Raw genomic sequence first — 15,219 nt, forward strand, 5'->3', positions numbered from 1 at the left:
TTTCCACGGGCTAGAGTTTCCCAAGCTGAGAACGCCTCTACTTTTCTAAAATAATACTGTGATACAGTTCTTAAATAACGATGGTTAATAGTATAGTCCAAGGTAAACACTTTCAGTTACCGAAGAGGTGGGTAAAGCCATCAGTGCCAGGATCCACCATCCCCCTTAATTTGTATCCATTGTTTTAAAATCAGATGAATTAGAAATAACATTTCTGTCAAGGAATGGTCTTTCCTGTCTGGGGTGACCAAAAGTCTTCTCAATCATAAGGTATGTTGTTTGCTGATAAAATTCTCTTAATCTATTTAAAGAAACAATGAGAGAAATAAATATGGTGAGAAATGTGAGTTATATACACCGTTAGCTCCTGGCCATGCCTTGAAAGCAAAAGAAATGTGGATTTTTCTGTACCTCACATGTTACCTCGTTCCAGGGAGGCACAAGAGCTGAAGCCACAGCTCCGAAAGCATTTTGCTGCAGCCCTGGCTTTCCAAGAGGCAAATCATCCCCTGTGGTCTTGTAGGAAAGGAGCATGGGTGGAAAATGCAGCACATGGGGGCTGTTTGGTGCCGGTCAAGGGAAGAAGAGTGGGATGGGACTCTTCTGCTGTTGTGTAAATCCCAAAGGAGGGGAGCAGGACCCCACCAGCCTGTGAGTACAGCGTGGCTCAGAATACCAACCTGCTTCTGCTCTTGGCGGTGCCCAAATCCCCATTTCAACACGGCGTGAGCATTTGCGGGGGGCACAGACCCCAAAATCACCATCAGGCTCTGGGCTGTCACTCCTGTTTTCCCTTAGTGGCTCTTCTTGGAGCGATTCATCCCGCAGTAGGTGGCACCACTTCTCCAACAAGCACTGAGCACACGATTTAACCCTAAAAGAAATCGGAAATACAGTTTACAGCTGGTGACCACCCACCACTGCACCTGCAGGGAAGGGGTCATAGAATCATAGAATCACAGAATGGTTTGGGTTGGAGGGACCTTCCCAGCTCCCCCAGTGCCCCCCCTGCCATGAGCAGGGACATCTGCACCAGCTCAGGTTGCTCAGAGCCCCGTCCAGCCTGGCCTGGGATGTCTCCAGGGATGGTTCATCCACCACCTCTCTGGCCAACCTGGGCCAGGCTCTCACCACCCTCAGGGCAACAATTCCTTCCTCACGTCCATCCTCCTAATGTTACATACCATGAAGGTGCAGGGTTGTCTGTCAATATGGAAAGGAGGAGTGTCAGGAGGATGGAGCCAGGCTCTTCTGGGTGACAACCAGTGATAGGACGAGGGGCAATGGGTACAAACTGGAACACAGGAGGTTCCACTTAAATCTGAGAAGAAACTTGTTTGGGGTGAGGGTGGCAGAGCCTGGCCCAGGCTGCCCAGGGGGTTGTGGAGTCTCCTTCTGTGCAGACATTCCAACCCGCCTGGACACCTTCCTGTGTAACCTCATCTGGGTGTTCCTGCTCCATGGGGGGATTGCACTGGATGAGCTTTCCAGGTCACACTCTGTAACTCTGTGACTCTGTGACTGGAAGCGGGGGGGGGAGCCACACCACGGTGGCACGCTGTGACGTCAGAGCGGCGCGCCGGGCGGGTCGCGGCCGGGTGACGTCACGGTGCGGGGCGGGGGCGGCGCTGTCCCCGCTGTCCCCGCGGCCCCGCAGCCGCCCGGGCGGGACATGGCCCCTCGCGGCCGCCCCGCCGCCGCCGCCATGCCCAGGAGGGGCGCCCGGAAACGCCTCAAGTTCCGCGCCGAGGACGTGTGCTCCGAGCGGGGTGAGGGACGGGCCGGGGGAGCAGCCTGAGGGGAGAACGGGGCCCGGCCAGGGCTCGGGCCTACCGGGGGAAGGTGGACAGAGTGAGGCCTGAGGGACCAAGTGGCCTTTCCAGAGGGGCTGGCCGGGATGAGGGGAGCTGGACTCAGTCGGGCTTGTGGAGAACGAGAGCTGCTTCCAGCTGGAGGGGGGAATCTGGGCTGGTGTATTTGGGGGGGGTTTGAGCCGTCTGGGTCTGTGCAGGAGGAGCTTGGGCCTAGAGGATAAGCCAGGCTTGAGTTATGCCGTATGTGGGGCAGGGAAGGGGGTTTGGTGTTGGTGGAGGGAGACCTGGGTTGGGGGGGCGTTCCCCTGGGCTGGGGGATGATCCCCTGGGCTGGGGGATGATCCCCTGGGCTGGGGGATGATCCCCTGGGCTGGGGGGGGTTCCCCTGAGCTGGGGGGGGTTCCCCTGAGCTGGGGGGGGTTCCCCTGGACTGGGGGGGTTCCCCTGGGCTGGTGGATGATCCCCTGGACTGGGGGGGTTCCCCTGAGCTGGGGGATGATCCCCTGGGCTGGGGGGGGTTCCCCTGAGCTGGGGGGGGTTCCCCTGAGCTGGGGGGGGTTCCCCTGGACTGGGGGGGTTCCCCTGGGCTGGGGGATGATCCCCTGGACTGGGGGGGTTCCCCTGGGCTGGGGGATGATCCCCTGGGCTGGGGGGGGTTCCCCTGGGCTGGAGGGGTTCCCCTGGACTGGGGGGGTTCCCCTGGGCTGGGGGATGATCCCCTGGGCTGGGGGGGGTTCCCCTGGGCTGGGGGGGTTCCCCTGGGCTTGGCAAACTAACAGACTGGGCTGGAAGCTGCTGGGGCTCCTTCTTCTGCACCTCCTGCTCAGACTCTGTTCCTACGGGGAGTGTCCCCTTGAGGTATCGAGGCTCTTCAACCTTCTGTCCCCTTCCCTGTAATCCATAATCCCGCTGACGCTGGATCTCCCTGCTCTCCTGCAGTGACGGTGGCAGATTATGCCAACTCAGACCCAGCTGTCGTGAAATCAGGACGCGTGAAAAAAGCTGTGGCCAACGCTGTTCAGCAGGAAGGTGAGTCTGCACTGGGGGGACCCTCTTTTCCCCAGGTTGCTCCCCGCTTTGCTGGCCTCTGTGTGATGTACAAAGCTCCCCTTCCATGGCCTGAGAAAATCTGTTTCCGTGCCTGAAAATCAGTCTGTGTTGCTCTGCAGAATCAGATGTTTAGAATCTTAGACAAGAGGTTTTGCAGAAAGCCTGTTGGATGGCCAGTAAGAATTGCTGAGTCCTTGTTAGTGCCTGAAATGAAAGGCCTTTTCCCATAGACTATAGGGTGTTATCTCCTGCCCAAAGCAGGAAATAACATGATACGAGTCTTTATTACCTTATTACCTCATATAAAACTGTAGGCAACTTTATTAGCAGGTAAAATTCTTTGCTAAGGGAATAAGGTTATGATAGTTCTGGCAGTCGTGTTCCCCCCCTGTGCTGCAGAGGATCTTTTGAGGGTGTTGCCATTTCCTTGGTGAACTGTATAAACAAGCAGTTTCCTAGAAAAGTATGGCAATATTTTGTTATCTACTTCCTTGTTTTTTAGCTACTGGTAACATTCTGAACTAACACGCCCTGTTTGCTTGAGAAGTGATAATGTTTAGGCCTTGACTCTTAAATGTGGCTTGTCACACATGTTGGAGGTGAATGTTGTTACACTGACAGTGACGACTGGACCCTTCATATAAGGAAACTTGTGTTATGTTGCTCAAATCTTGCACGTTTAAAGAAAATATGTTCTTTGCATGAGTGCCTGTCATGGAGAAAGTGTACGGGTGCAGTGATGCTGGTTAATATCCTTTTTAGCTGCTGCTTCTCAAGCTTTTAAGGTGAGGGCACCTCCCTCTTTTGTTGTCTCATTCCCTCTCTCCACCCTTCTGTATTCTCTGTCTCTGAGGCAGCTGCACTTCAGGCTCTTACCTGTCAAACCCTCTTTCTTGTCTTTCTTGTTCCTGCCAAACCCCAAGACCTTGTGTCCCGCATCTCCTGTTTTGTCCAGCTCAGCCCCCTCCTCAAATGCTGCTCACATTCTGGCTCCCTGTGCTCTGTCTGGGTGACTCCAGGGCACAGCAGTTCCCTGCTCATCCCTTTCTCAGGTCTTTTCATAGAATCATTTTGGTTGAAAAAGACTCTCAGGATCATCCAGTCCAACGAAAACCTAAATCTAGCACTACCCCATGTCCCTAAGAGCCCTGTTTCGGAGTCTGCTCAACCCCTCCAGGGCTGGTGACTCCAGCACTGCCCTGGGCAGCCTGTTCCAATGCCCCACAGCCCTTTGGGGAAGAAATTGTTCCCAAGATCCAACCTCAACCTCCCCTGGCGCAACTCGAGGCTGTTTCCTCTGTTGGTGCAGCGCCACCCGGTCGTTCCCCTCACGGGATCCTCGGGATCCCTCCTCCCCAGCCACAGGGCTGTGTGACAGCCTTATCTCTTGCAGCCCTGACGCAGCTGCAGCCTTATCTGTGCAGCGTGGCACAGCATGGGGACAGCAGGCAGGCGGTATGGGAGAGCAGCTGCAGCGTTTGGCCTCGCTCACCTCCTGTCTCTTGGCTCCAAGTAAACGTCGCACTGTGTGTGTCTGCCAGCGAGCGGGGAAAGGAGCAAAAGCTGGGTGGAATCTTCCTGAGCTTTTTTCTTCCCACCCCGAGCCGCAGGGCTGGGGTGGGGGTTACCGCTGTGAGATGGGGAGGGTGTCCCTGTGAGACTGCAGTGCAGGGTGATTCAGGCAACTCACGTTTTGATCTTTCCTTTTCAGAATGTGTCCTTTTTTTTTCCCCCAATCCCCTCTCTGAGTCTCTGTCTGTTCTTGTCTTCTCTTGCTTGGCTATATTTGATGTCATAACTTACTGCCATTCATGATGCTACCTGTTTATCTATTTTTTTTGCCTATAAAAGGTCAAGTAGAGAGGGCAGTACATTCCAACAGCGAGCAATACCGCTGTTGTAAACATGTACAGTTTACGGAGCAAACTGTGCAAAGCAAATTAGAGCTGGTTTAGCAAAGCACTGAAAGTAGCTCTAGTCAGTGTGTTCAGTCAAGCTCTGTCCTAGGACTGGCTTTCCATCTGCTGTATTACCATTTCAAAACCTCATTCTGCAGTTAGAAATGAGAACGTGTCATCTGGAATTTGTTTATGATCAGCTCCTGATATAGTTTTCTTGTTATATTGCCTGCCGTTCTGTCCCTTTATCTCAAATAGCATGTCTTCCTCTCTGGTGGCTCTGGGGACTGTAACCATGATGGATAAACCCTTCCTGGGCTTCAGCTGGTGTGAGGTTAGAAAGGCTGGAGCAGCACAACATCCTCTGAGGTGCTCAGATGTCTCTTGGTTAAAGTCCTTTTCTTTATCCAAGCACATCAGGTTGAAATTGGTGGTGGAGTCACCATCCCTGGAGGGGTTTAAAGGGCGTTTAGACAAGGTTCTTAGGGACATCATTTAGTGCTAGAGTTAGGTTATGGTTGGACTCAGTGATCCTGAGGGTCTCTTCCAACTGAAATGATTTTATGAGTCTATGTAATTCAACTTGAATGAATTTTACAGACTATTTGCAAAGGATTTCTAAAATGCTTTTACAGTGCTGGTCTGTGACAGTACCTCACACAACTGTAATAGAGGACCACACATTTCTTTCTCAAGACTGTCATTACTGCCTCACACATGTATTTGTCTGCCCTAACGAGCCCTCAGTTTACAGATCAAGTTTTTAAAATAATTTTACCAATTATTTCCTAACAGGGATGTGTCTAAACCTCTTCCCAAAGGCAAAAAACCCAAACCTAAACTCAACCCACACAACTTGCATTAGGCCAGAGTCTTTTCCTCCACTGAATTCTAGGATAAGTGGAGCTCCTATACACTTGGCACTGAGTTCTATTGCTGATGGATTGTCTGTCATCAGCCGCAGGATCTCTTTATCCTGCTGAAAAGGGAGTGTAGCTTCTCTGTGTTCACAGAACAATTACAGAGTAGGTGCTGGCTCTATCTGGGCTGAACGTGGTCACGCAAGGAAGCTCTGGTATGCAGGGGAACCAGTTAGCGCTGCAGAAAGAGGGCCTGTTGTTTTATTCGGAATTGTAAACAGCTTCAGCCAAACCAATGGGATCATCTGCATAATGTGCTGGCAATCGCCCTCACATTGTTCATTCTTTAAAACAAGAAGCTGAATAATGATGTTTCTAATTCACTCACCCGTGCTAATCTTTCTCTGACAAGGTAATCCTTGGGCCCAGGATTTACTTGCTTGTGTAGGAAGCTTTAGTGCAGTTAACGCCTCGTTCCTTAGCAGTGGCTCCGCTGAAGTATTTCCTGAACTTGGATCACCTTTTTCTCTCTGCTGATAAACTGTTATTGCTTGTCATTCTAGTAAAATCCCTCTGTGGTTTGGAAGCTTCTTGCGTTCCTGCCGAGGAAGTTCTCTCCGTATCGGGAGAGTCTTGCGACAGCAGCGATGAGATGGATACGAAGGAAAGCGTCAACGGGCGAAGTGTGTCTAGGAAGAAGAAGAGCAAAAGGCACAAAGGTACGTGTGGTCACCAGCCTCTCCTGGAGCTCTGTCTGGACACCTTCTGTGTGTGTGATGTTGGTGCTTGTGATTTACAGGTCATTCACGGGGTCCTTCGGGATGTTCTGCAACTTGTATGTGCACAAAGAAGGGTCGAAACACTTTTAAACCTGCTGGGGCTCCGTCAGAGCTCGTGTCATTTCACAAAGGCAGGGCCTTGGGCATGAAATCAAAGCCCGAGGGCTCGTTCCTTTTGGGAACCTTCTCTCAGCCTTGGGAAACTAATGCTCTTTGAAAGAGTTGTGAAGCTTTACCACTGGACGTGTCACTTCATTGAACACCTGTTGGTGACACCAGGGTTTGCTCTGGGGAAAAAACGCTGCTGTCCATGATGCATTTGTTCACAAAATCCATGCTTTTTTTTTTCCCCTCCTAACAAACAAGTGAATTTGGCCCTAGCGACATCAATGTAAGTTAATTCCAGGGAGGTGTATCCTTCAGCATTTACACTTAATGCAACTCTATAGAAAACTATTTGCAATGCAGCGTAAGCAACAAACTGTTCTGCTGCACTGTGGAATCCTGCAGGAGCTTCTAATAACAAGTTGCTTTCAGGTTGAGAAACAAATTTTAACTTGGTTTTCTGGACTTAAAACTGAACTTTACTAAGACTAGTACTAATTTGTGTAACACATGAACCTCCACTGTGGGCTTAGCTGCACAGTGCTCCTCTGGGATAAGAGTTTAATCTCTTTTATTAACCTATCCTTGGTACTTTTGGGAAAGTAGAAATATCTGCATGACTGGAGTTATGGGAGTTACAAGCCTGGAAAGACAGTATTCTGTTCTACCAGAGCATTTTCTGTCTTATTTCTGCTATGTGTTTAGGGAAGAAAAAATTATAATAGACAAAATGATACTGTGCTCTGCAGTTCTATGTTTTCTTTCTCTTTTGATTTCTTGGTATGGTTTAGCTATTTATATCCTTTAAAAGCAGTTTTTCTCCTAAAGCTGGAGCAATGTCTGTGGAAAAACGTGTGGTGTTATCTTAAAAACACCGCAGGAGTGAAAGGAGTTCCGGAATCTTCAGTTCTGCTTGAGCGGTTCTGACACCTCTGAGAGGAAGAACGGGCCATTCTGCTCATCTGTGAATTGCATTAAAAGTTTCCCATCTCAGAAGGTTTAATTAAATTGCAGATTTAAGAAAAGCAACTGATTAAGCCATTAGAAGAGTTGCAGAAGAGAATTGCCTGCCCTCCCTACCAAAGCCTCTAGAAAAGTATTTTGAGCATTTGAACAAAGAATCAAGGAGCTTGGCAATGTCTTAACAACATTCAGAGACTTCTAGTATTAAGTATTTTTTGATGACCTGTTCAATGAGCAGCATTGATAAAAATGCATGAGTTTGGCCCTCCTGTGCATAAAGTCACCTCTGTATTTGCCATCCAATTTTGATTTCTCCACTTAAGTGTTATTTTTCAGCTGGGAAAGGGTCAAGAATTGAAACAGGGTCCAGTAGTAAAGCTGCTACCAGTAGTAATGCACAAGCCTCTAGATATGACTTGGTCAAGAGGTTATTTCCTACATTAACAAACCTTCATTGCATTTAGAAAATCCCGATGGGGGTGGCGGAGAAGAGTACCCCATTGATATCTGGCTGCTGTTGGCTTCCTACATTCGCCCTGAAGACATTGTCCGGTTTTCCTTGATTTGCAAGAAAGCCTGGACCGTTACTTGCACTGCTGCCTTTTGGACCAGGCTCTACAGAAGGTGAGACTCCGGAGAATTTGTAAACTATTTGTAGAAGGCTTCAGCATAACCAGCTCTCTGCAGAGCTGTAAATAAGGGAATATTTCATAGAATCGTTTTGGTTGGAAGAGACCCTTAAGATCGTCAAGTCCAACCATAACCTAGATCTCACACTACCCCACGTCCCTGAGAACCTCATCTCCGTGTCTGTTCAACCCCTCCAGGGATGGTGACTCCAGCACTGCCCTGGGCAGCCTGTTCCAATGCCCCACAGCCCTTTGGGGAAGAAATTGTTCCCCAGATCCAACCTCAACCTCCCCTGGTGCAACTTGAGGCCATTTCACTATACAGTAGTGTGCTAGAGTGTTTGCATATCTGCTTTGGATCTAGAAATGGATTTGTGTTTCATATGCCTGCATGCTCCATATAACATCTCAAAGCACTGTGTTTTCTGCCTGCCGTGGCGTACACACTCCTGTTAGTAACAGTGTTCTGTGTGTAAATCACTCAAGGTGCTTACAGTAAGGTCAATGCCGTTACCTTGCTGAAAGGTGGGCAAACATGCCTGATAGAAGACTCACCCTGCTTCAAGCTTTGATCCTGGCCACCTTCCTGTAATTAGGGTGGCCTGAGAGAAACTGAGGTGTTTTGGAGCCGCCTTGGTGGCAAAACTAAGTTAGAAATAAAGTGAGAGGAGAATAAGAGCAAAGCGATGGGCAAAACTTGAAACAAATCCTGTTGCATGCCACTTGGACTCTCCTTCAGGACAGAACATAACATTTTCTTAATGTTTCTATAGCTGTTGCTCAGGAGGCACAAGCAGCAGGAGTACAGAGCAAACAGCAGCTGTTGTCATCCTCACCCCCATTTTTTAGGGTGAAGTTCCCCAGCAAAGGCTCTTTTGGCATCTGACCCTCGAGCGCGGACATTCAGACGGCTCGGGTGGTTGTCTGCAAGCCTGCAGTCAGGCTCAGCCAAAAAGAGTCCCTGAGAAACTGGCAATCTGCAACTAAAACACCATCTGGTCTCTCTGAGCCAACTGTCTGTGTGGAATTATTGGGGAATCGCAGCATGATGTGCTGATGTGTGTGCTGGAAACCTGCCTGATGCAGGGAAAGATGTTGAGACTCAGGTGATTTCATGGAGAGCCGTCCAACACCCTTGAAGCGCTCAGAGTTAACAGGAGGTCCCCTGGTCCATCGGATGTTCAGTTTTCTCTGAGCGTGGATCTTGTCTTAGCTCTCTTCTGCATGTCTCTGACATTCTGACCCTTCAGCACGTGATGGGTTTGTCATTTTTTCAGGCACTACAGTCTGGACGCGTACCTGCCCCTCCGCCTGCGGCCGGAGTCCATGGAGAAGCTGCACTGTCTCCGTGCGTGCGTCATCCGCTCGCTGTACCACATGTACGAGCCTTTCGCGTCTCGAGTCTCCAGGAATCCAGCTATTCCAGACAGTACTCCCAGCACTTTAAAAAACTCCAGAGTAAGTGGAATCACTGAGGAGGTTGGATATGTCTGTGGTGTTGCTCTTTCTGGGTTTTTTGTGTTCTCTTTCTGGAAGAAAAACATGTTGGCCAGTGAAGCTTGGGTGTAGGACTATTATTAACTCTGAATAGTGTTTTTTGAAAGTATGCAGATGACTTGTGTCCGTGTAGTTGCTACTGCAAAGGATTGTAGTTATTATTCTGGGTACCTTCTGCCTAAGTCCTACCACAAAAACTTTGTCATCAGCAAAAAGGCACTTGCTTCACTGAATATCAGAACTGCTCGGGGTATTTGCAGCCCTCCCCTCCTCTGTTGCAAATTTGTTGCTGAAAGGAGGTTGCAGTAGGATCAGCTTTTATATCTTCTGCTTTATTCTGACGCTGTCTGCCAGAATCCATCTTTTCTCCGTAGCAGGCGTCCGGAGAGATGCGAAGTGACACTGCTAACCTCTGAAAGGGAGTCACTTTGTTCCTGTAGGTCACCCGTCGTCTGTGGTGTCTGGGTGAGGGAGCGTAGCGAGGTTGTGAGCTTGGCTGCGCAGAGCAAACGTCTGCTTTGGGTCTGGGGCTGCGGTTGTGTGGGGCTGCACAGGGTTTGTCTCTGGTGTGGGCAGGTGATTCCCTTCCCTATCCCAGCTTGGTGTATCCATCTGTCTTTAATTGCTGCGGACCATTAACTCTGAAATGCCTCTGAGTCTCTTGTTTTGGTTTTTAACTTGCAACTGGCTGTGAGCAGCTTAACCAACAATGTGAGTTTACACTTTCCAAAGTACAAAACCAATTGAATGAGGTTTGGCTGAAGAATTGTACTTGCCGTGCAAAATAGAGCAAGCTCATCTCTCTGTAGGTGACGTCCCTCCTTTCTTCCTTCCTCTCCCTGGGTGGTTACTGGAAAAAAATGTCACTTGGCGCAGGGAGCATCGAGCAGCAACACAAGCAGGTGGTGCTGCAGAGCAGGAGAAGAACGCACAGTTCTGTGCGCAGGCTTATCTCTGCATCCAGAGCTCCTCATTCTCTTCCTGAATAACCCGGGTTGAATATCATCTCTCTTAAAAAAATAAAAAGCAAAACATTTCTGGGAAATTCCAACTTAACCTTAGTCCTTCCGAGTCTTACTTTGGGTTTGTGAGAGCTGGAAACCCTGGGGTGATGCTGGCAGGGTCGGCGTTTTGGAAGCGTTCACGTTGACATCATAACGGCTTTGGTGCCCACTGCTAGTGCTGCTACTGTACTAACGGCGTGAGGAAGATTCTTGAAGTGCAGTCTTTTATTATCCAGCTTTTTAAAAAGGAAATTAAATGGTGACAAGGCTTTGATAGAACAGTAGAGGTTTGACACGACCCCTCGGAGCATAAAAAAGCCATCCTGAGTCTGGTCTTGCTGTCCTATCACAAGGCTCTGAGCTCCACCTGTGCACAGAAACGCCCAGCAAAGTGGGTGCAGAGGAGGGTCTGACATTGCCTCCCCACGTTCTTGCTTTATTAGGCTTTGGTTATTCCTTTATGGGTCGTTAAAACTAGTGGCAAATGCCCCTGTAAACTGCATGTGGCACCCCAGACCCGGGTGTTCTCAAATCTAGCTTTTCCTCTTTAATTTCCTTTTTTCTTTCCCTAGCCTAGCTTGTGTGGGACACTGGAGCCGTTATGGTGTCAGCAGAAGTGTTTGCCCTTTAAAGACACCCCCATTATTTTTGGTGGAGCGGCAGGCCGTACGGCGCGTCTGAAGGGCAGGACGGCTGACCCGTGGACGACATCCTCTGCCCCTTAGGAGGTACTGACCGTTTTGTGCTTCACTACTTGCCATCACCAAACAAGTCACTAGCCCAGGCTGTCTCTGCGGGTGTATTACAAACGCTACCGATGCTGGAGTGAAACTCAGCAGCATCTGCTGCTCATATGAGTTAAAAAAAAGATCTGGAAAAAGTCTTTTTATTGGCAAAAACTGAGGGCTACCTCCTCCCGAGTGGAGGTTACTTGGCGCATGTTTCTGAGCTTGACTCCACGTAGCTTTGTTGTTCACCTCATGTGGTTTGTCGAGATAAAGATCCTTTAAGGACTCTTGTTTATGGACACGACTCAGAGTTGAAGTCAAGGGCTTCGTATCAGCCGTAGTCTCTAATTACGGAGCCCCCATAGTGGATGCTGCTTTGTTTTGTTTGAGGTCACACTGTCGTGGAATTAAACGTATGCTTCACCCAGCAACCCAGTCAGGTGTTCTCTTCGCGTGGGAGAGATTGTGTCAGGGCTGTGGGGAGTTGTCTCTTTGCCCAGATAATTCTTCCTTTTCCTGCTGACAATGGTAGAAAGATAAGACCAGCTGTGATGGGCTGGCACCTGCGGTGTGGGAGCGTTCGGTGATTCCCGGGCTGACTGGCCAGGTTCTTTTCTTGGCTGTTGAGGGCTTGTTGCTTCTACTCACTTGTAGGCAGGGAATTTCCCTCCTACGCAGTTTAATACATGCACTCTGAGATTCCTCCTCTAGAACAGGTGTTGGGATGGATCCTGTGGATCGCACAGTGATAACTGGGTTAAATTAGAAGACTTTTGGTGTATGTCTGCACGGGAGATGCTGTTTGAGGCCCTTGTCTTGTTTTCTTTTAAAACAGAGGCAGGTTGATCAAACTGTACGAACCTGGTGGTGTTTTTATACTCTGAAGTGTGACAGTCGGTGCTTAGTGATGTCAAGACCTGCTTTTGTCGCTAAAGTGGCTCAGGAACTTTCTCATCTGTCACCTCACAGCTCCTGTATCAGTCTCTGGATTCTCTCCTTGATCCTTATTCTGTTGTTCCTCGCGTTATTCTTGTTCAGAGTCCAGTTTAGTGGGATTTCTTGGTGGTTGGGAGAAGTGGTTGAATCCTTACGGCTCATCTCTGCCTTTTAGGAAAGGGACAAACTGCGCAATGGGATTTTTCTGTTTAGCACATCAGTAGCTACGTGTTGTATCCTTCAGTTGCACGATGAGTTGGCCAGCTTGAAACTGGGAGACCTAAACTGCTCTGTGTGTGTTCTTTGAACAGAAATAATTTGAATAACTAGCTCCTAACTGCTCCTTTGTAATTGTGTTTGTAATTGGAAGCCTTTATGCTCTGCTAAAACTTATTTAAAGTGGTGCCTTCATAATTTTGTGTTTCTTTTTTTTTCCACCTCAGTGTCTGCTTTTCTGGTGCAAAAAGCTCGAAGGGAACAGACAAGAAGCAATGTGGGAATTCAACTTCAAGTTCAAAAAGCAGGTATGAAAGAAGAACCGGAATGGCTGTGACTTCTTTTGAAGCGGTAATGATTTTTCTGAGTGGTAGAAATGAAGGCGGAAACTTTTTATGCGTTCAGAGAATAAATGGAAACTCTGGCTCCCATGGTAAACTAAAGCACGTTCTGAAACTGCACTCAGTTTTCAGTCTGTGTTACCAAGACATTTAGAATACTGTGGTTTTACTTTTGATTTTTATTTGGCATCCTTTCTCTGCTCTAAGAGTGCATCACTTGTTACTGGAAATAATCTGATCTTTGGGTCATTGCTACTAATTCCTACCAAGAATCTGAATACTTGTGTAAAAATATAGACTGAAATCTGAAATGTCTTGTTTTACCATTGGAATGATTTCCCACATAAGTGAAAAAATGCCAACACTGCCAATGAAAACCACCAGGAATGGGTGTCAGGAGAAGCCAGTTGTTTCAGGAAACATTGGGAATTCTGCAGCTTTCTCCCCTAAAGAAACTGGCCTGCACGTTGCCTGTCCTGAGCCATGGCTTTTGGTTGTTTAGAGAATCATAGAATTGCTTTGGTTGGAAAAGACCTTTAAGATCATTGAGTCCAACCATTAACCCAACCCTGGCACTAACATGTGTCCCTAAGAACCTCATCCTCACATCTTTTAAACACCCCCGGGATGTAACACTGTCCAAATGTGCAAATGTGGTGATGGTCACTAGTGAGAAGAAGCGAAGATCTCATTGGAGGCTCCTGCTGAGCTCAATAAGTCTGTCTTTCCTTCCAGTCTCCCAGATTTAAGAGCAAGTGTTGCAAAGGTCTTCAGCCACCGATTCAGTATGAAGAAGTCCACACAAATCCGGATCAGGATTGCTGTCTGCTGCAGATCACCACCTTCAACTTCATATTCGTGCCAATAGTCATGGGTATGACGTTTACCTTGGTGAGTACTGAAGAAACCTGCCAGGGAAACTTGGCGTGTGTTGTTTCTGTGAGGAGATGAAGGTGTAAATCACACCAAACCAGCTCTGGGAATCTTATATTTAATGATCAGAGGAAATGCTGAGGATCTCCTCGGTTGAGCTTCTGTATTTCCATCTGCTCTTCCCTCCTTGGTGCAGTAAATACAGATGATGTAGAGAATCTGCAAGGAGCTGTGGTTGTGCAGCACCTGGGGGCAGGGGAGTTGGCAGAACTCCAAAGGGTACAAGGGGTGAGGATGTGGAAGAAAAGGTCTTCCCTCAATAAAATATCTCCTTACCTTACGGCAATACTTTCTGAGAGCAAAAACATACAAGCAAACTCTTTTGGGGTGTCTGTGGTCCCAGATTTCTGGGAGAAAGAGCAGTTCTTGCAGCAGCATTCATGGGGTTGTTGTGACCCAAGTGCAGGGCCCGGCACTTGGCCTTGTTGAACCTCAGACAATTGACCTCGACCCATCGATCCGGCCAGTCCAGATCCCTCTGTACGGCCTTCCCACCCTCCAGCAGATCAACACTCCCACACAACTTGGTGGCATCTGCAAACTGAGTGAGGGTTCACTTGATCCCCTCATCTGGATCATTGATAAAGAGATTAAACAGAACTGGCCCCAGTACTGAGCCCTGGAGACACCACTTGTGACCGGCCACCGACTGGATTTGGCTCGGTTCACCACAGCTTTTTGGGCCCAGCCCTCCAGCCAGTTCTTTATCCATGGCAGATACACCATCCAGGCCATGAGCTGCAGCTTCTCCAGGAGATGCTGTGGGATACGGTGTCACAGGCTTCACTGAAGTCCGACTACACAACACCCACAGCCTTTCCCTCATCTACTATTTGGGTCACCTTGTCGTGGGAGATCAGGTTGGTCAAACAGGACCTGCCTTTCATAAACCCACGTTGACTGGGCCTGATCATACCATTCTCTTGTGTGTGCTGGGTGATGTTACTTATTTAGAAGAATTTAAAAACATATATATCTAAAAGCGTACTGTTGAGAACTCTGTTCATTCATCACTTTCATTTCCTGAAGCGCCTCCTTGTCTCTCTCCCCGCAGTTCACCATCAACGTGAGCACGGACATGAGGCACCACCGCGTGCGCCTGGTGTTCCAGGACGCCCCAGTTCGCAACGGCAAGAAGCCTCGTCCGGACCAGGGCGTGCAGGTCGTGCTGGACCCCGTGCACAGCGTGCGGCTCCTGGACTGGTGGCACCCCCAGTATCCCTTCTCCCCAAAAGCTTAGTGCTCGCCCGAGCCTGCGGCAGCCGCGGGTGACTGAACCTGCCAGGCTGAAGAGAATTTCTAGGAACCAGGAAATCCTATTTTTATTTCTTAAATAAATTCTGCAGTCTCCTTGCAAGTGATTGAAGCTGCTGAGCTAGTCTGTATGTATATAACTTCTGGGCAGTGATGGGCAGAGATGAGTGTAAAGCGGAAATTATTTGTAAACACACTTTTATGTAAAATTC

General features: G+C 48.8%; 1 protein-coding gene across 1 annotated transcript; it reads left to right on the plus strand.

Moving 5' to 3' along the window:
* The first annotated feature begins 1,596 nt into the window (after positions 1-1,596).
* TMEM183A (transmembrane protein 183A) lies at positions 1,597-15,119 on the plus strand. The gene is made up of 8 exons (XM_080358439.1): positions 1,597-1,769; positions 2,754-2,843; positions 6,186-6,341; positions 7,934-8,093; positions 9,376-9,556; positions 12,707-12,787; positions 13,556-13,711; positions 14,808-15,119. Exons 1-8 carry the CDS (start codon positions 1,673-1,675, stop codon positions 14,991-14,993), a joined length of 1,107 nt encoding a protein of 368 aa, XP_080214565.1. The 5' UTR covers positions 1,597-1,672; the 3' UTR covers positions 14,994-15,119.
* Positions 15,120-15,219: the final 100 nt, after the last annotated feature.

This window comes from Nesoenas mayeri, assembly GCF_963082525.1.
Source record: "Nesoenas mayeri genome assembly, chromosome: 23".
Classification (NCBI taxonomy): domain Eukaryota; kingdom Metazoa; phylum Chordata; class Aves; order Columbiformes; family Columbidae; genus Nesoenas; species Nesoenas mayeri.